At 35.2% G+C, this 22,036-nt stretch overlaps 1 protein-coding gene and 1 long non-coding RNA gene across 2 annotated transcripts; both read right to left on the bottom strand.

Moving 5' to 3' along the window:
• Positions 1-13,167: 13,167 nt before the first annotated feature.
• LOC148570566 (uncharacterized) lies at positions 13,168-15,621 on the bottom strand. The gene is made up of 2 exons (XR_015907559.1): positions 15,543-15,621; positions 13,168-15,465 (listed from the first exon to the last, which is right to left on the bottom strand). It is a non-coding gene; the product is annotated as an uncharacterized LOC148570566 (long non-coding RNA).
• Positions 15,622-17,965: 2,344 nt separating this feature from the next.
• On the bottom strand, positions 17,966-21,011 carry LOC107630484 (vacuolar protein sorting-associated protein 2 homolog 1). The gene is made up of 5 exons (XM_016333629.3): positions 20,697-21,011; positions 20,126-20,256; positions 18,910-19,014; positions 18,438-18,698; positions 17,966-18,351 (listed from the first exon to the last, which is right to left on the bottom strand). The coding sequence occupies exons 1-5, from the start codon at positions 20,731-20,733 to the stop codon at positions 18,214-18,216; spliced, it is 672 nt and encodes a 223-aa protein (XP_016189115.1). The 5' UTR covers positions 20,734-21,011; the 3' UTR covers positions 17,966-18,213.
• Positions 21,012-22,036: the final 1,025 nt, after the last annotated feature.

The following is a 22,036-nucleotide window of genomic DNA, read 5'->3' as shown; positions in this document are numbered from 1 at the left end:
TGATTGGATTGTGATCATACTATTTATTCCCAACAATCTCCCACTTGCACGAGAGCCAATCATGATAGATTGGATTTTAGGCATACTATTATTTCAATAATCTCTCACTTGTACTAAAGCCAATCAATCATGTGTATAATTTTTTAATGCATATTTGTGTTTATCAAAACTCTTTTGAACTTAAACACCTTAGCTTTTGAGCATGTGTGCTTGACCTTTTGTAAAATATACTTAGTGCATAATAGATATCAAGTTTTCTCAAAATATGAAATCTCCTATTATAATAGTGCATAATTTTATTTTAAGGACTATCCTTAATGAACATGAATATAAAAAAATTAAGTAACCATTAGATCTATCCTTATAGAATTGTATCATTATACAAATAGGTTACTTTTCAAAAAATTAGTTTGACGATCAAACATTTTATACTTTCAGGAAAAAGTACATTATCTATTGAGCAGTATACAATTCTAATAAAAGTAATTACACTCCTATTTTTTATTTGTAGATACAAAAGTTTCTCCTGACATTGCATAAATCAAACTTTTCGATTATCTTGCCTATATCAAGTTCTATTTGTTCACCTGGTTTTTCTTTAGAAGAGAATCCCTTTTCTAAAAAAAAGGAATTTAACCTCTTATCACAGACACTATGTCATAAAAAGGTGATAGAAATAATATCATTATTTCTTTAGAGAACTCAATAAATCTAATTTATCGGATCTAACATTAATTTGTTATTGTGTAATCTCTTAACACATGTAAGACGTCTCCAAACTCTAATGTTCTTAAGTTTTAGTTTATGTCCTTTCCATATCTCATATAGGTTAAAAAACTGATTTAGTGAAAAATTTGTTAATTTAGCAATATTTCTAAAACGTAATCCAAATATTTAATAAATAGTGATCTTCAACTGAATCAAATTTTCTGTTTTTAAAACATAATGTAATACATAAAGTATTAATATTTGTGTATAAGAGAATCTCATTTTCTATTCAATAGAATATCAATTAGAGATTAGAGATTTTACTTTAAGCTCTTATAATAAAAATATTCAATATCTTTATTATTGGTCAAACCAATCCTTAAAAGTAATTTTGATACGCATTCTCAATACTCATATTGAGCTTTTCCAAAAAATCACAAACCTTAATAATATTAAGGCCAATTATAAATTATTTGTATCAAAATAAATCTCCAAAAATGCTTATAAGAACAAATCTTGCTAAAGCCATTTACCTAACGGCATTCCAACTTCTAAAGTTGTTTAATTCAAAATATATCGTAAATACTCCCACTAGTTTAAATAAAAAAATTTTATAGTCGTACTATCTTACTTTGGGCACCATATATCTTCTCACGATTTTTAGTAATAAATAATAGGTATATGCCTTTAAAATTAGAATTCATGGTTGTCAAAAGAACCCATATTGCAATTAAATAATATTCTAAATACTTCACAACTTTTAACCGTTCCATAAAAGTAATTTTATTGCAGTATATTATTTCAATAGGATTATCATCTCAATGATAATCCTTTGGAAAAATAATTCTCAAATTATAGTCAATATATTACTTTAAAGCATGCCAGACAAAATGTGGACATATTTAAAAATCTAAAATATGAAAGTAAATTAAGAAATTTATATTTTTGGCAAAATTATTTAAAATCGTGAATGAGTATCTTGGTTGTCAAGTTGTTACTCATACATATTCCAAATAAATACGATTAAATTGTATTTCATACAATTATAATCCCAAATAATTAGTTGGTTGTCAGACAATTATTTAACTGAATTATATTTTATACCCCTAAGTTGTCTAGGTTCAAGTATAAAATTAATTTTCCTTATACATCATCATATGCGTAAATAAATTCTATCCATAGTTATCAAATCCGGACCGGACCGGCCGGTTCGACTAAAAAATTAGTAAACCAGACTTTAAACTGGTCTGGATGACTCTTCTAACCGTTCCTTTATTTAACCCGTAGAGAATCGGTTTGACTCGCTTTAAACCGGTCAAATCCGTTCGAACTGGACATATTTGACCGGCGAAAATGGCCAAGTGGGGCTCAAACTTGGGGCGTTTGAAATAAAATCATGTTAAACTTCCACTAGGGCAATTTGTCCTTTAACATTATTAGCGTAAATAATTATATATATTATAAACACAACGCTAACGAACTTATTAATTTACCATACTAAAGCTAATAATTATATATATTATACTAAAAGTAATTATATTTAAATTAAAGCAATACAGTTTAAAAAATATAAAATATTATTTTTTATTCTTCCATAATAATATTGTATTTGTTTATTTTATAGTTAATTTTGATATACTAATAATATAAGATATTTTATATAATTATCAATCATTTTTTTTAAATAATCATTCATGCGGTTAATATAAAAAATAATTATATTTGTTGACGTAGCATTACATAAATAAATATAATACATCAAAATTTTAATTTTATTATAATTGTATATATTTATTTAATTATTACCGGGTTAAACGGTTCGACCAGTAACCCACCGGTTGAACCATTAATCCAGTGACCTAGCAACTTTGTCGGGTCGATTGCTGGTTCGGTTCTGATAACTATGATTCTATCTTTGAGTACAAGTGTCCTGATTGTCAAATCGCTCCTTGTAAACAAAAAATAAATTTATTTTTTCAATCTCCTAATTTTTAGGATTTATCTCTATTGTTAGAGAATTTTTATTAGTACTCATAGATTAAATTTTATACTCTCAAATTTTCCAAGCAAAATATAAAATTAAATCCCTAATGCAAGACTAAAAATTTTTAGAAAATCTTATTATGAGCTAAATTCAATTAATTTATTCATTAAAAATTTTAATCTCAAAATTTATTTTATTAAAGATAATTAAAACAAATTATGGTAAATTGAGTTTAAAATAAATTAAGGTTTTTACCTGATTTTACAATTATTAAGTATCTTCTATATTTAAATTATAAATTTTAAAAATTGTAAAATAATAAGAATTTTATATAATTTTAATTAAATAATTAAAATTTTAAAATTTAACACTTAAATTTTTATAAATAAAAAAAACTAATTATATTATTTCTAATTTTAAATTAAAATACTTGATTAAAAACTCATTTAGCAAATTAAAAATTAAATAATATTTTAAAAATAATTTTGAGAGATTAAATTAGATTTTAAAATTAATACAACATAATCTAATTTGATTTAATTATATACCTAACCCTAATTTACACTCACAATTCACCCTTATCTAAAGAAACCCTAGCCGCCCCCTTCCCACAAACACAACACAACAATCTATAGCTCCATGTCACGGCCTTGGACACACTCCAACGCTACCGTGATGGCACTCGGACTTACTCAACCTCTTGAGCTAAGACCAAGTCAGCCTAACCCTCAATACTTAGCAAGAAAGCTAAGAATACAAGAGAACACAAGAGAAAGGAAGCTTTGGTGGAAAGAACACTTTATTACTCAAGTGTTGGTTACAAATGATTTTACACACCCAAACTCTAACTCACATCCCTATTTATAGCCATCCACCTCCTCAATGGATGGTTAGGATTAAATCTAATCAACGGTCCAGATTAATCATCCAGAACCTTCTTTACAAATATCTATCCTACCACAACTCTCTAAATTTTTCTAGATTATTCCATATCACTCTTTATACTTCTATATACATCTACACTCTTCTAGAATACTCTATGACCTTCCAGAGTCTTCTAGAACCTTCTAGGGTATTCCGGGACCTTCTAGGACATTCTAGAACGTTCCGGAACCATCTAGAGTATTCTCAAACACTCCAGAAAACTATTCAAACACTGTTAAATCTAACCTTCTAAAATTTTCCGTGACATTCTCCCCCACCTAATGCGCAGACGTCCTCGTCGCGTTCTGTTCATGATAGCGCTCTAGGTGTTCTTGAAATTGCCACAGATCTTCGCGAGTTTCCCAGCTAGCTTCAGTTATCGGGAGCCCTTTCCACTTGATCAAGTATTGGATACTTGGTGGTACTCCTCTTCGTCGCACGACGCGATTAGCTAGGATCTCTTCGATTTCTTTGTCAAAAGATCTAATCACCACAGGCGGAGCACGACTCGAGTTACCTCTACTCGGTTCGTCTTGGTCCGCATGATATGGTTTAAGCATACTCACATGGAAGACCGGGTGGATCTTCATAGAGGGAGGGGGTTTTACTTTATAAGCAACCTCCCCAACACGTCCAATGATCTCAAATGGTCCTTCGTATTTGCGGATTAAACCCTTATGAACCTTGCGAAAGGCTTTGAATTGTTGTGGAAGAAGTTTGATCATTACCTTGTCTCCCACTTGATAGCTTGCATGCCTCCTCTTCTTATCTGCCCATTTCTTCATCCTCTTGGCAGCTTTGTCGAGGTAAGAACGAGTGACATCTGCTTGTTCTTCCCATGACTTAATCATATGATAAGTTCCAGGGCTCTTCCCTGAGTAAGAGGAAGAAAGAGAGTGAGGCGTAAGCGGCTGTTGTCCAGTCACAATCTCGAACGGACTCTTCCCTGTAGACTCACTCCTTTGCAAATTATATGAGAACTGAGCAATGTCGAGGAGTTTTGTCCAATCCTTCTGATTAGCGCTCACAAAATGCCTTAAGTAACACTCGAGTAAGGCATTCACTCTCTCAGTCTGCCCATCGGTTTGAGGATGGAAGCTTGTTGAGAAATGAAGCTCCGACCCAAGGAGTTTGAACAACTCTGTCCATAGTCATCCTGTGAAGCGTGGATCTCGATCACTAATGATGCTCTTAGGCAATCCCCAGTACTTCACCACATTCTTGAAGAATAGTCGTGCTGCTTCCTCTGCAGTGCAGTCAGTAGGGGCAGGTATAAAGGTAGCATACTTCGAAAATCGATCCACTACCACGAGAATAGATCCAAACCCCTCGGACTTCGGTAAGGCAGAGATGAAATCTAGAGAGACACTTTCCCACGGTCGCTCTGATGGAGGCAGAGGTTCCAACAACCCACTTGGTGTCTTGTTTTCAATCTTATCTTGTTCACACACAAGACAAGTCTTCACATAGCTCTCCACTTCAGCTCTCATTTGAGGCCAATAATAAGAAGATTCAATGAGTGCTAAGGTCCTTCGCTGACCTTGGTGACCAGCCCACTTGGTGTCGTGGCATTCTCTTACCAACTTCCTTCTCAGATTGTCCCATTTAGGAACGTATAGTCTTCTCCCTTTTGTGTAGAGAAGGTCGTTTTCTAACCAAAATCTTTTGGTCTTACCTTCTCTAGCCAACTCCACCAACTTCTTGGCTAATGGATCGTGATGCAACCCTTCCTTGATGATATGCATAATATCTCCTTCCACCATAGAAATGGCCGCTAACTCAGCCTTGCGACTCAGCACATCTGCTACGACATTAGTCTTACCTGACTTGTATTCGAATTCGAAATCAAACTCAGCCAAGAAGTCTTGCCACCTAGCTTGTTTGGGGCTTAACTTCTTTTGAGTTTGGAAGTAGCTTGTAGCCACATTGTCTGTCTTGACGATGAAGTGTGAACCAAGCAAGTAGTGACGCCAAGTTCTCAGACAATGCACCACCGCGGTCATCTCCTTCTCTTGGACAGTGTATCGCCTCTCTGTATCATTCAACTTGCGACTCTCAAAGGCAATAGGATGTCCTTCTTGCATCAGAACTCCTCCAATAGCGTAGTCAGAAGCATCAGTGTGGACTTCAAATACATTTGAGTAGTCGGGTAGTGCTAGTACTGGTCCTTCTGTGATAGCAGCCTTCAACTCATCAAAGGCCTTTTGACACTCCTTTGACCATTCCCAAGAGTGATTCTTCTTGAGAAGATCAGTTAATGGTGCAGCCTTAGCGGAGTATCCCTTGATAAACCTCCGATAGTAATTAGCCAACCCAAGGAATGACCTCAATTCAGATACCTTGTTTGGCGGCTCCCACTCTTTGATAGCCTTCACCTTTCCTTGATCCATGCAGAGAGTTCCACCTTTAATGATGTGTCCCAAGAAGTGGACTTTGTCCCTTGCAAAGGAACACTTTTCCTTCTTCACATATAGGTTATTCTCTCGCAAGATCTTGAACACGGTTCGTAAGTGTTCTACATGTTCCTCCAAGGTATTGCTATAGACAACAATATCATCCAAGTAGACCACTACAAACCGATCAAGATAAGGTCGAAAGATCTCGTTCATCAAGGTACAGAAGGTCGCAGGAGCATTGGTCAAGCCAAAAGGCATCACCAACCACTCATACGATCCATACCTCGTGACACACGTGGTCTTAGGCTCATCACCATCGGCAATTCTCACTTGGTGATATCCTGACCTCAAATCTAGCTTTGAGAACCACTTGGCTCTACCAAGTTGATCAAACAAATCGGCTATCAAAGGAATGGGGTATTTGTTCTTGATGGTTACCTTGTTAAGTGCTCGATAGTCGATGCATAACCTCAATGAACCATCATGCTTCTTTTGGAATAAGACTGGTGCGCCATAAGGTGCCTTCGATGGACGGATGAACCCAGCATCTAGCAAATCCTTGAGTTGCTTCTTCAACTCCTCGAGTTCTGGCGGTGCCATTCTATACGGTGTTGAGGCAGGCGGCTTTGCTCCTAACTCCAATTCAATCTTGTGGTCCACCTTCCTCCTAGGTGGTAGTTGTTTTGGCAACTCGGGAGGCATCACATCCTTATTTTCTTCAAGAACTTCCTTGATTTCGGGAGGAACGTCTTCTCTTTCAAGTGTTGACTCCTCTTGTAGTAGGGCCAAATATGTAATCTCTCCCTTCTTGAACCCTTTCTTGAGTTGCATAGCGGAGAGTATCGGTGGTCCTCCAACTTTAGAGACTGTAGGGACCATGCACGGAGACCCTTTCTCCATGACGCATACTACGTCGTAGTATGGCATAGGTATTATATTTGCCTTCCTTTGTAAATCGAGCCCGATGACTATTTTAAAATCGTCCATGGGTGCTACTGAGAAATCCACAAGGCCCTTCCAAGAACCAAGAGTCATCTCAACCCCTTTTGCTACTCCCTTAAGGGGTTCACCCTTGGTATTCACGGGTTTGAACCAACCATTCTTTTCGGTGATCTTCAACCCAAGCCTCCTTGCTTCATCAGGCGTGATGAAGTTGTGTGTAGCACCAGTGTCAATCATAGCCATAACGGGTTTTTCATTGATAAAGGCTTTGACATACATCAAGCCTTTCTTTTCTGCAGTACTTGCCTCTTTGGTCTTCACAGCATTTATGTGTTGGATAGATCCAACACACTCAGTTACTTGAGTTTGAGCTTCTCGTTCCTCAGCAATAGATGCCAAAGTCCCTAGCTTGGGACAATCCTTCATTTGGTGCGGCCCCTTGCACACGAAGCATCCTCCTTTGGGCACGAAAGCCTTCTTTTTTTCTTCGTACTCTTTCTTTGAAGAGTATTTTCCTTCTTTCTTGGTTGAGAAGCTCTTCCCCTTTTCTCCCCCACCTTTAGCAGAACTAGGCTTGGAGGAAGACTTAGGTTTAGAGTCTCCCCTATGATACTCAGTGAGTGATTCGGCCACCACGATGGCCTCATCGACATCCTTAACATTCCTTCTTTGTAGTTCTTGCTTTGCCCAAGGTTGGAGTCCATCAATGAAGAAGAACAATGCATCCTCTGATGCTAAGTTGGGGATTTGAAGCGTGAGAGTAGTAAACTCCTTTACGTAGTCGCTAATCGTACTCTTGTGCTTCAACTCCCTCAACTTCTTCCTTGCTTCATAAACCACATTCTCAGGGAAGAATTGTCTTTTCAATTCCCTTTTGAAATCTTCCCATGTGGCTATGTTGCAAGTGCCCTTTTCCATATCTACGCACTTTCTCCTCCACCACAAAGTAGCATTATCAGAAAGGTAGAGAGCTGCAGTGCGTACCTTTATTGCTTCTTCGACCACCCCTTGGCCTTCGAAGTACCTCTCCATTTGCCATAGGAAGTTCTCCACCTCGCGAGCGTCCCTTACGCCCTTGAACTCCTTTGGCTTGGGGAGATCAATCTTTGTCGTCTCCCTTATAATGGTTGGTCGAGATTTCGCCTCCTCGAACCAAACTCGAACTTCCTCAAATAGCTTTAAGGAATTCTCAAGCTTCTCTTCAATTTGGAGCATGCTTTCTTTGAAAGCATCTAGTTCTCCTAATACGTGAGCCTCGAGGGTCTCCTTGTCATGTTCTATCCTTTGGAAGCGCTCATCCATAGAGGATAGAACATTTTCCAACATAGAAACTCTTTTTTCTAAGAAGTTAGAGTCCTTACCTCTAGGCTCACTTGAAGAACGGACCTTTTTGCCTCCCCATTGAGAAAGAATAGTATCCCTTCCCCTTTGAGACTCAACATGCTTCATGGTGATACTAGAAGCCATTCCCACAAGCGACTTGTGCTCCCTCTCGAACCTTGCTCGGATACCAAATTGTCACGGCCTTGGACACACTCCAACGCTACCGTGATGGCACTCGGACTTACTCAACCTCTTGAGCTAAGACCAAGTCAGCCTAACCCTCAATACTTAGCAAGAAAGCTAAGAATACAAGAGAACACAAGAGAAAGGAAGCTTTGGTGGAAAGAACACTTTATTACTCAAGTGTTGGTTACAAATGATTTTACACACCCAAACTCTAACTCTCATCCCTATTTATAGCCATCCACCTCCTCAATGGATGGTTAGGATTAAATCTAATCAACGGTCCAGATTAATCATCCAGAACCTTCTTTACAAATATCTATCCTACCACAACTCTCTAAATGTTTCTAGATTATTCCATATCACTCTTTATACTTCTATATACATCTACACTCTTCTAGAATACTCTATGACCTTCCAGAGTCTTCTAGAACCTTCTAGGGTATTCCGGGACCTTCTAGGACATTCTAGAACGTTCCGGAACCATCTAGAGTATTCTCAAACACTCCAGAAAACTATTCAAACACTGTTAAATCTAACCTTCTAAAATTTTCCGTGACATCCAGCCAACCAAAGAAAGAAAGGAAAAAAAAAAAGAAGGGAAGAGATGGCTGCGTCGGGGAAGGAAAGGAGAGGGAAGGGAGGAAGGAGCCGCGCCGGCACTGCTGGGTTCGCCGCCGCCGTCGTGTCATCGTTGCCGCCCAGCTGCCCATCGTCGCTGGCTCCAACGCGGAGAGGAGAGGAGAGAAAGGAGAGCGCCGCCGCTGCTGTGTTTGTGCGTTCATCCTCGCTGCCGCCGCCGCCGTGGGTCCGAAGCCGTCGAGCTCGAAGGAGAAAGGGAGAGCGATGCCGAGATTGAAAGAGACAGAGACGGTGTGACGCGAGGAAGGAGGCGAGCCGTTCGTGTCACCGTCGCCGTGCGCGCCACCGTCGTTGAGATTTGTCGCCGCCGCCGTTGGGTCTGTCACTGCTGTGCGTCGTCGTCCAGGGAAGGCAGAGAAGACTTGTGACTCAGGGACACACCGAGGAAGAAAAGCTCCGCCGTTCTCCACTGCCGCTGCTGGAGGCTGTGTCGCGGCGCCTCTGGCTGCCGGGAAACGGTGCTAATGCTGCAGGAGGTTGCCATCGGAGCTTCTGCTCCATTCCATCGTTCTTCTTCATGACAGTAAGTTGCTCCCGTTCCGAAACTCTTGCTATTATTGTTCTGGTAATCTGTTGTTGTGGATTTTAAGATATGGATGTCGTAGGGTTAATTTACTGGGATTGCATGCAGTGGAAGTTGTCGGAGCTACTACCGGGGTTAGTTCGGGATTGCTGCTGCTCCGTTCTGCTGTTACCGTAAGTATATTATTTCGAACCCTCGCCATTAGTATTCCGTTATACATTATTAAGGGTTTTGCGATATTGATGATTTAGGATTGAGTTATGGAGGTTGCATGTTACAATTAAAGCTATTTCCGTTATTGTGGAAGTAAGCGGAGTTGTGGATGCAGCCGCTGCGGTTGCGAGCCAAGGAAAAAAAGGGACTTATCGCGTTAGAATCACGGCGGGCTTGATTCCTCGAGGTAGGGGCGTTTTTCTTAAACTTATTTTACTTTCAAGAGTTGTTATAAATTGATATTAAAGCAAAAAATATATTTACTCTATGATTACGTAAATATTATGGATTGAATTGAATTATTTTGTATAACGAAATTGTCTGCTTGATTGAGCTATTGACTGATTGAGGTGATTGAGGTGATTGGAGATTGTGGATCTTAATTGAGTATATGGAAGTTGGTTGAATTGTTGATTAGTGATATTGATTGATTATGTGGATTGGGAGTTGTTTGATGACCAATTGTTGAGAATTTCTGAATTTTGATGATTATATTGGATTGTTGTCATTGAGCTGGTTATTGATGTATTGTGATGGTGATGAATTTGGTTGGTAGTTGATTTGGAATTGATTTTGAGAAGTACAAAAGGGGTTGAATTTTGAAATACTAAACTACTTGTTGAAAATCTGAAGTTTTGAAATGAAATGACAACTTTGAAAGTGAACCGGCATCTTAATAGTGATTGGAATTATATGAGACTAAAAGCGAAGCGAACTACTACAAGTATAGTTATCAATATTCAATTTTAAAGGTTTCGTATTAACTAGAGAATTAGTTATGATTTTTCAAAGTTGAATTATGAAATTTGATTTTCTGCATTACTTTTAAACGAAGTTAGAAACTTTGAAAAGCTATAACTAATTCTGTGATGATCTGAATTACGTGGGACCAAGTCTGGATTAACCTTGGGAATATAGGAAATTGAACTGGAAAATTTGAGGCATTTTCGTTAAATGTACATTTTATGGCGAATTTTTAAAGTTAAGTTGATAAATCTGTTCTGCTGCAGAGAAGTTCAAACAGGGCAGCAACTTGTTTGTCTTGCTGCGACTCCTACAAGCTGAGTGTTGGAGTGAAACCAATTTTTTTTTAAATTTGATTAACTTTGTTTATTGCACTAAAATTTCAGAATTTTAGGTGTTAAGGATTCAGAGTTGTGAATTTTTGAAAACTAGTAATCAAAGCCGAAAAGAATCAGTTTTCAGCAAGTTATGCATCAATTTCCAATACTTGTAACTCTTAGAATTGAATAGAAATTGGGTTGCAACTAAGAAGTACTTGTTGCTAGATAATTTAGGAGTTTTCAAACCAAACTTTAGCCTAATTGAAGTTTTGTGTAAAAGTTATACAAGTTGAAAGATACTAAGCTGATTGATTTCTAAAACAGATTTTGAATTATTTCTATCTAACTTTCAAATTGTGTAACTTCTTCATTAAAAATGATGTTGACCTGGAACTAATTGAGAAAGAAAATTGGATAAGTTAAGTTTAACCATATTAATTTTGAAAGTGGTTGGAATTAATTTGAATTTTATATGGAATATTGAATATGACACACTGTTGCTGTTTTTCTGGTTTTTAAGCACTGCAGAGCAGGAATGGTTTTCCTTCTATTCCCGAGGCTAGATTGATCAGAAAATTATGATTTTTAGTTTATTAGAAAGCTTAATCCGATATGGTTGCCTGGACATAAAGTTTGTGCAATTCCGAATTCATTTGGTATTTTAAAAGTAGAATTGAAATTAGGCTGCCGGTGTATTTTGGTAACTACCTTGGGGATGTACTGTTGTGGTACTTGCTGATAAAAGGTTGGTGAAATGTTGAGAAAGAGGTTTAAATATGAAATTGTTTTGAGCTTGACCTGGCAAGGTTCATGGTGGTTTACCGCTTGTCCAGTATCGAGATGTTGTGTAGGGTTCGTGGTGGTGTACCACCCACATGTTTTTAAAGAGAATGTTGTATAGGATTCGTGGTGGTGTACCACCCACGTTTTTAAAAGTGAATGCTTTGTGGTGTTCGTGGTGGTTTACCGCCACATGTGTGTGTTGTTTTCTAATTGAAGATCTTGCGAGGTTCGTGGTGGTGTACTCCCCACCGGTTTTCAAGAGGACGATATTTGGGTTAGCTACCGGATGTGTCGGGCTCTGGCAAAGTAACCGACACGTGAGCTCACGGCTAGTAGGACAGACATGCATCATACTGCATTTGTTTGCCATTGTTTGGTTGTGCTTAAATTGTTTTGGTATGCCTATCTGTTAAGTTCTACTTAACTGGTAACTGTGATATTTGCTGTAACTGTTCTTTAAGTGTGTTTGCCTTGTACTTGTTTGTACTTGTGACTGATTTCTGTTTTAAGTATTGATGGTGGATTGATGATAGCGGTGATGAGTTTTGTTGTGTCGGAGGCCGAGATTTAATTGTATATTGGGCCGGAGGCTGTGATGGGTGAGTTTGGGTTGATTGATCCCTCGGTATTTACATTGTATATTATGTCTATTTATAAAGAATGGAACGTTTACGAAATTAAGATATGTGTGTTGAAATTTCGGATTTAATTACATGTCGATGTTTGAATAGATTCATAAGACAACGATGACTACTGAGCTTTTAAAACAGCTTCTGTTAAAAATATCTTCTTATAACAATTCTCAAAACCCTCAACTAAGAACCTTTTCGAGGATGATGTTCTCACTCCTCTACAGATTTTCCCTTTCAGGATATGGATGCAGAAGTCATGAAGAATTTACCTAGTTGTTGTCGCGATGTTTTGTATTGTTTTAGTTACTATTTATTATTCCCCCGCCTTTATCTTTCACAATTTGTAAAAGGGATAGGATTTGTTTTATGTAAAGCTTGCAAGTTAATACTATGTATATGTATGTATATGGTTGTAACTATGGATTTATGTTTTGTTTTAAACGGTCTTTTGAAAAATACAGTTTAAGTTTTAAACAGGCTCATATTTTAGTATTAAATATTTTATGAATCGTCGTAATACCCGAGCTATCAGAGTGGCGTAGCCGGAAGTGTGACATTTTGATAGTTAGGGTGTTACACCTAATACATCAAATTTATATACTATATACTGATTATTATCTTGTGTAACACTCCGTTATCCTAAGTTTTACCTCTAGCTGTAAAGTGAAGGATAACAAGGCGTCACGATAGTTCTAAAGCTTATACATTGATAAATATAGGAGGAAATAGTAATACTAGGAGTCCGATGAAGGAATAAAGTTCAAAATCGTATAAGCAGAATTACAAAGCGCGAAGAGTTCATATACGATAACTAAAAAACGTAAAGGCACAAGATACAACATGAGACTTAATATAATAATAGTCAAGATAGATATATAAGTTTGATGTACCAAAAATAGGACTAGTCGCAGCCTGTGGAGTTTAGGCCGATTAGTAAAACTAAAATACAAAAGAGTTTTGGAAGTTTTAAACAGTTTATACAACTTATCTCTCAATTTAAGCCTCTAAAGCCATAAAGTCTAAAATAAAAAGGTGAGAGAGAATACTACAACAAATAATCAAAATACAAAACAGTGCATAAGATCCTCTGCTCTGTCACCATCTCGCAACTCACCGAGGTGGGTTACGACCTGCATTTGAAAAACAACATATGGTATGAGAACCGGAGGTTCTCAGTATGGTAACAGTGACCAATATGTAGGATATAAGGTTCCGAGACGTCAAAGGCAATCCTAGAATTTCACATCGAGAACAGATATTCAAGCTTAACCAAAAATAGATAACTGAAACCATAAGTCATAAACAGGGTTATCTAAACTTAGGGAATTTCTAACTAATACTAATCACACCGTTGTATCCCACAGCCTTCGCCAACCTAACCTCCGTGCGATCCCCATCGCCATCGCCTCCCGATCCTCCTTAACGCCAGACAATCACAAGTATATACAAGCAAATAACACACATGTAATATTCATGTATAGCAAGTAAACTATTAGCATTTAGGCATGTTATTCAAATAGGCATAACTCAAGTAATCAAAGAAAGCAGGCATGCAGAAGATGCATATGATGAATGCCTGTCTTATTGGCTTGTGATATCACTTGTTGGTCCATAAATGCCAACCCGACACATCCTTTCGGACATCGCCTTCCTGCCACGCCAGGGATATAGTGCCCTGCACACTCCTGCGACAGAAGAATCTACTACGCCAGGGATATAATGTCCTGTACACTCATGTGGCAGAAAATGTTATCAATCATAATTTTATCCCAGGGATACAGTACCCTACACACTGTCATTCCATATCTGACAAGTTCACCATCTTTTCATCTCCATCTATTCTCAACCTTCAAGCCTCAGAATTCCAGGGATAAAGTGCACTGTACACTCTTGTAGCAGAGAATTTGCTACGTCAGGGATATAGTGCCCTGCACACTCTCATTATCCAATGGATTCATCATCCTTTTCCAGATTCTCAAGTTCCTTAAATACGACATAATAATTCCAAATCTCAAAGTCTCGTCAAAGAAATACCTTACCACACCATATTCACTAATCTCATCCACAAACCTTCCAAAGCCTAAGTCATCGACTCTAAACTCATATCAAAGAAAATCACCAATTCAAATTAACTTTCCCATTTTCACTAGCCTTAGAGTATAATTACTAGCCACAAGTCTTAAGGAAAAGTTATGGAATTTTGGAAAGCTAGAGGATTCTTAAAAGTGAAGAAAAATTTTTTCTTCAGCAAAATAGGGTGTATGCGTATGGATACCATAAGTCCGCGTACACATACCTACTTTTGACCCATCTTGCGTACGCATACAAAGGGCCACGTGCGCATGCCATCTCAGAATTGCAAAATTCTGTAAAGTTGTAGAAATAAGTTTTAAACACCAAACTTTAAACGTTCATAACTTCCTCTACAAAAATTTATTTTCATCAAACTTTATACCAATTTAAAGATATTTAAATGAACTTTAATTTAAGATAAATTTCAACCAATTTCGAAAACAGATGCTCAAGTTATAATCCATCAAAGTTCACCAAAAATAGGTTTTTACCAAAGGAGACAATTCTCAGATTGTCCAAAACTTCCAAACCCAACTAACTCAAACATACTCAAAACAACCCCAAAATCATTATAGACACTCCCCAAACAATTATCAATCACCTAACTATCAAAACCTCTCAATACTCCCCTCTTAAAACTTCAATTCCTCCTAAATTCACACAAAAAATTCCTCAATCATCCATTCTCAATAAAAACCACAACAACCAATAATCCATATCATCATCAACAATCATCTTTAACATCAACACCTAATATTATAACTCATCAAGGCATCATACTCATCAATAATCATCGTCTACCAACATATATATACTTATCATCATATTCAAACTCATACAACCTCCATCTAAACCACAATCAAACATAAAATTTATATACAATTAATCATACAACCATATTATTCAAACCTATCTTAAAGGCTACTAGCCTAAGTGTCCAGAAATATTACATATTACATAAAGAAAACCGAAATCATACCTTAGCCGATTTCCAAAAATGCACCAAACACCAAAACGAAGCCACCAAGCTCAATCCAAAGCCTCAAACCAACTCCAACAAACACCAAAACTCAATCTAACATCATACAACATACCAACATCAAACGTAGGGTTCACAAAACAACTAAACACAAGGGTTTAGTGAGACCTTACCTTATCCAATGAGATTAGGGAAAAAATCCAATAATATTCCAATGCTAGATCACCCCTAAACAAACAAAATCACAAAATCTACTCAAAAACCAAATGTAAAAACGCGAAATTGTTATGGCTAGAAACTGGAGCTTGAGTTTCAAAATATTACCGGCAAAATTTAGTTAGAAATGAAAGACTCGGCAAGAGCTTCGCATGGCCGCAAATGGCTCGTCACTGAGCTCGTAGCTCAAGATATGGCCAAAAGAAGGAGGTGATGAATAGTAACATTGTCTTCTTCTCCTCTCTTCTCATCTACCCAAGTTCTCTCTCTCTCTCTTTCCATTAAAATGAGCTGAATGCTCATTAATAGAGCATATATACGTTAGGCCTTGGTCCCGGTTTGGGCCCGGTCCAACTTGTTAGTATTTTTAGTCTGTTTGGCCCACTTTGGGCCAAAACCTTTAAGATTGGCGCCCGATTTTCGATTCTAAATTATTTTTGTCCTTTCAAAACAATAAATTCAATTTTCAAAATCTTATTTTTCTCCACATGCGATTCCGGTCAGACTAGAGCCGTTACTGCCGGTCTAAGTGCCGGTACGCATTTTTACAAAAATTTCCGTAAAAGATACATTTTTCCACTCAGAAAAATTTATTGAATTCAAATTTCACTTTTTTATTTTCAAAATATCATTTCTATATTTTCGAACCTATTCTGGACAAATATTATTATTATTTTATTAAAACGATTATTCCGGTTCTTACATATTAAAAATAAAACTCCTGATTGTTAGACTACTCATTATAATCAAGAATATTAGAAAAAACTAATTTCTAAAATTATAATGTTTAAAATACATTAATCAAATTAAAATTTAATTTTTAATAGACTAATTATTTGACACATGATTAATTAGATTGTGGTCATATTATTTATTCCCAACAGTCGCCTAAATTCAAATGTTGAAAAAAACGAATGGAGACAATATGGGGATTTTTTATAAATAAATAATTTAAATATTTTATTTACCAATATAAATAATTTGTGGCATATTTATCATTTTCTATTTTTTTAAAATATTTTTCGTTTACACTCTAAAAGAATTAAATCTTCATGTATCTCGTTTATAGTGTATGATTATAATATTTATAGTATGATTTCAATCGATTTATAAATAAAAAATGATACAATTTATTACTATTTAGATCAAATTAAAAAAATTTACAAGTAAAATTTGGATATAATATTAAATTTAATTAAAAAATTAGTAGTAAATTGGCACTGTTGCAATTCACGATACCTAATTCTTAGAAAAGTCATTAATAACCATTTCTCTTATTCCACTCTCATGTGCCTTCTATTTTTTAAGTTGTAAAATTAAACGGTTAATTTCTCCTTGTCACTCTTACAAATTTATAAATCTTTTATTTTCTTTTGACATTTTCAATATGATAAATGGCCATACAATAAACAAAATTTAAAATATATATAATTTAAATTTGTCAAAATTTTTAAATTTTTTATGTGCTCTTATGATTACTAATTTTTAAATTTAAATTAGAAACGTTAGATAAAATAGAAGGTTTGTAGGTTTGAGGGTGAGATTAACCGTTTATTTAATTAAAAAAAATCAGCTGTTTAAATATGAAAAGTTTAAATATAAAAAATATATTATAATGTAGGATAAAAACCACTTATAAATGAAAAAGTAGTTATTAATAACTTTTTCTCGAAAAACTAGTTGCAGCTATATTTTCTAGGAACTAGGTCTAAGTCTCGTGTACGACAACGGTACTTATTTAAATTAAATTTACTCCTATATTTTATTTTGTTTAATTTAAATTATATTATATATAAATTTTGCTTATAAATTAATCTAATTTAATTTAAATAGTAATAAATTATATTTTTTTTATATAAATTTTTTGTTCAAATTAGATCCAATTAAATTTTACTTGTAAATTTATCTAATTTAATCTAAATAGTCATTAATTGTATCATTTTTTATTTGTAAATTGATCTAAATCATATAATAAATATTATTTTAATCATAATTTTTTTAAATAATACATATATCTCGTATACAGACATGGTAAACAAGAACGAGATATATGTATTTTTTAAATTTTTATATATCTTGTTTACAGCGTAAATGAGATATATAAAAATTTAATTCGTTTACAGTGTAAACAAAATACGTAAAGAAAATAGAAAATGATAAATATGCTACAAATTACCTATATTCGTAAATAAAATATTAAATTATTTATTTATAAAAAAAATCCAGACAATATTTGCTATTTTGACATCAACAGATGGTGCTTTCATATATAACCTTAAAATTGTGTGTTTCGGGTCAATATATAAATTTTTAACATTTCATCGAAGTTATTGAAAAACAGGTAAGCACCACCCAATCATTCACCCACAAGCCACAAAGATAAATTACAAATCTTTTATTTCTAATTTATTTACTATTTTATACACTTCACGCAAATTGTTCAAAAGATTCAACTTTTTAACATATCAAAAGCGAAAAGGAGTTGTGTTAGAAAAATCAATCATTCTTTTTACAATCATAAGTAAAATCAATCATCCAACCCTGGTACAACTTACCGATCATACTACATGGTCCATATGAGCTTCACTTTTCATGGGAAAAACTGGAGTCCCTGTATGAGAGTGCAGACTACATTTTCCTTAAATTGTCCAACCTTGCCTGCAAATCACTATCTATTCCGCTATCATCATTTACCGCAGCTTCAGCTTGTGGTACCTTACTCTGTGTAGCTGGGGCAGCAACAGCCGATGAAGGTGCATTCACAAGCTGCAAATCAAAACAAAACTCATTATGCATGAATTTGGCCAGTTAGGTACGTTGACTGGGAAACAAACTAAACTAAACTACGGTACCTCTTGGTTCATGTCGATTCCAATCTCATCTAGAACCTGATTTACTAGCTCTTCTGTTTCTTCTTCTTCTTCATCCCCTTCCAAGGCGTCATCTATTGCATCTGCCATCACCTCGGATGTCAATTCCATCTTCTCATTCTGTCTCTCAAATTCCATCATGATTTTCTGCAAGTTTGGCAAGTTCATCTGCCTATTCATCTGCCCCATGGCTTTTGTGACACCTTTCATTGCCTCACCCATTGCTTGTGTCGATTTCAATGTCTGAACAATTTTTATTTACAGAAGAACTAGCTTTTAGCACTCAAATAAGAAAAAATATTCATAAAATTTGAAAGATAAAATTACATAGTTTTGCCAGTAATCATATTTTAAGAAATGCAAAATGGCATAAACCTTAAGACAGAACTATATAACCTATAACGACCATATGTGCCAATAGCACAAAACATATAAAATAACCACAACAGCATACCTGGATTCTGAGTGATACACCTTGAAGCTGTGATTTTAGCTTATAAAACTTCTCAATCTGATGCCTTGTTCTGACAAGATCTTTTGCCATAACCCTAACAGCACCCTGGAACACATTGCATAAAATACAAAATTTTATATAAAATAAGAAACTACTGGTGAAATATATCAACCACTTTAATGGCTAAAACCTAAATCAAGTGTCAATACAAACAACAGAAAAACTTAATATAGCATTTTTTACCAAATCATGATTGTCATAAACATCTGACCTATTCATTCAAAATATATGGAAATCAAACTACATTTACAGTTGGCAACCTAGTTCACTATCTTACAAGGACTGTATTGGTTAATATGTAACATTTAAAAACATTCTAGTTTGCAATGCAATCAAATGGGACACACATGGGATCCAATTATGAGAAAGAAAAGTCTCGTCTTGTTTATATATGATTTCTTTAAAAGATTCGAAGTTATACAACTATATTTACTCTTGCAGCGGTAGAGAAGAGATCTCAAATTGATTTGACAACATAGTATGTAATGACAGAAATCCAATATCCTCCCCGAATCATGGTATGCTTCTAATATTGTGATATACAAAGACTATCAAAAATGAAATATATGATAAATATGCTAAAAACAAGGGATTCAAATTCTGCATATATGTAAATTCATGTATACTAAACAGTAAACACTAACTAATTTGTGCACTACACGTAAGTCAGCTAGATTGCAAATTTGCAATCCTTCTGTAGAACTCAGAATCTCAACTTCTATAAGGGTAATTAACAGATCAACACGAAAACAAGTAAATAATTTCAACCCAAGAGACTGCAAAACTGGAAATAAAAGGTTCTATCCCCAAAACTAATGTTAACACTGAATAATTATCCCCAAAACAAGTAAATAATTTCAAGCCAAGGACTAATCCGTCGCGGATATGCGCTCCATTTAAGAGTTTTCCGCTTGCCAATGGATTGCTGCATATACAAGGCGGGATTCAAACCCCCGACACTTGCTCAAGCGGACTAGTGAACTAACCACTATACTAACCCAAGTTGGTTATCCCTGTTTATTACTAATGACAACATAATTGGAACAAAAGTTCCCTATTGAAGGAGAAGAATCATAAATCTACAATAAAAAGCAGCTAAAAACAGCATAATCACTTCATTGAAAGAGGCAAATAGTATAATGTTTATTCAACATACCATCTGGCCTTGTTTCGCGCTTTTCTTTATCTCTGCGATCAATTTCTTCTCTTGTGTTTGTAAGCCCTGCCTCTCTCGTTCTATTTCTCTAATTGATTTGTCCAGCATTCTCTTATTTTCCCGCAGAAGCTCTGAAATTAAACCACAACTTATGGTTATGTCTTATGTGCTAGAAATCAAATATGAACTATAGCAATAGCAACCAAATTGGTGGAGTTTAATTTTGATGCTTTGATTTTATATTGCAATCTAATCAAACCAATTCTTTTCGACAATCATGAAAAATTGCAAGTTGCGGTGTGAATGGTAGTTACTTTTGCTAACGGTGGCTATACAATATTGAATGTTATGTGAAACATCTTTGGACTTAATAAATCATGAATTAGCATAAAGAATGTAGAAAAAACTGTCACATAGATAAACCCTATCTAAATCAAGTATACAACTATCCTTACCCAATAGTTTCCTTGAATCTATTATTTTCATGTGAATATAAATGAAAACTAAGAAGTTCATTACATAATAACTTTAGAATTCAAATACGATAAAACCGAATAGCGAATTTTCAAACCTGCGGGTGTTTTCCTGTGTCCGAAAAGAAAACTCATGGCGCTGGATCGGACGATCTTAGCAGAAATCGAATCAAATTCAAGATCTAAAGATGAGAGCAGATGAGAGCGGTAAAAGATGGTTCAACGTTGGGATTTTGGTGTGGATCGAAGTTTTAAGAGTTTTGATAATGGAGTTTGCTTAACGCGGTAACGTTGACATACAGATACCATCAAAGAATCATTCATCCCAGCTTTTCCCACACGTGGCGCACTCCGTTAGGGACCTCCATCCCACAATTCCATTTCTTATTTCTTCTGTTTTGCCATCTCAAGATTTCTTTTTTTTTTTTTTAAGAATAAATTTAGATTGAGTTTTAAAAAAAAATATTTATTTTTTTATTTCTTTTAATAGGCAAATTATTTTATATTTGAATAATTTTTTTAAATAAATATTAAAAATATATTTTAATTTTATTTTTTTAAAAAGCAAGGTACTAGTAGCTTCTAGAAATATTAAATAATTTAATTTTTTTAATAAAATATTTTTTTTAAAAGATGTATTTAAATATCTTTAACATTTAGTAAACATATTTCATTTTTTTATAAAAAAATACTGTTCATATTTTGACTCACATTTAATGTTTGGAACAAAATGAATAAGTTCAATCTGCAAAAAGAATCTAGAAGACCTATTCTGCCAAGTTATACAACTCAACTAGAATACAGATCTGTAGACCTGTGTTCGATTCGACTTGTGCAATAAGGATATAAATGCATAACAATAATTTCCTATAAATTTACCCACTATTTGAAATGGGAGATACTAATAATTCCCTAAACATTGGAAAATAACCATCCACTATTATAGAAGGAAGAGTTCTAGAGTGATGATTAAGTTACCATTCTCTCCTATAAATACTCTAGCACAATCAGGTATTTCTCAATCTTAATTAGTTAAAACTTGTCTAAAACTCTTGCTAATTTAAGCATTGGAGTTCTTTGCAAGTACCACCCCCCATTCAAACTTAAAGACCTCAAACGGCTTTGTCTCGTTAGGAAAGACATTGGAATCCTCATCAAAAGGAGTCTAGACTTCACGTCTAGGCCCAAATCACACTAGTTTCAGGTAATCCTCGGAACATTCGTGCCATTGCCAGGGATCTAGTTGTCAACACCAAACTACGGCAGAAAATCATCCAGAAGACGGACGTATTGCATCTGATTAAAATCCCACAGTGGAAAGCATCCAAACAATGATCAAGCACTCTTTATACCCCACCACTCTGAAAAGAGGAAGGGTACTACTGAGGACAGAGGAAAAAGTGACTTAGGAGGACAAAGGTTAAGTTCTCTGATCCAC

The sequence above is a fragment of the Arachis ipaensis genome, chromosome B3 (assembly GCF_059453495.1).
Source record: "Arachis ipaensis isolate K30076 ecotype BB chromosome B3, ASM5945349v1, whole genome shotgun sequence".
In the NCBI taxonomy this organism is placed as follows: domain Eukaryota; kingdom Viridiplantae; phylum Streptophyta; class Magnoliopsida; order Fabales; family Fabaceae; genus Arachis; species Arachis ipaensis.
Note: the sequence above shows the minus strand (reverse complement) of the source record. Positions and strands in the feature narration are given on the sequence as shown.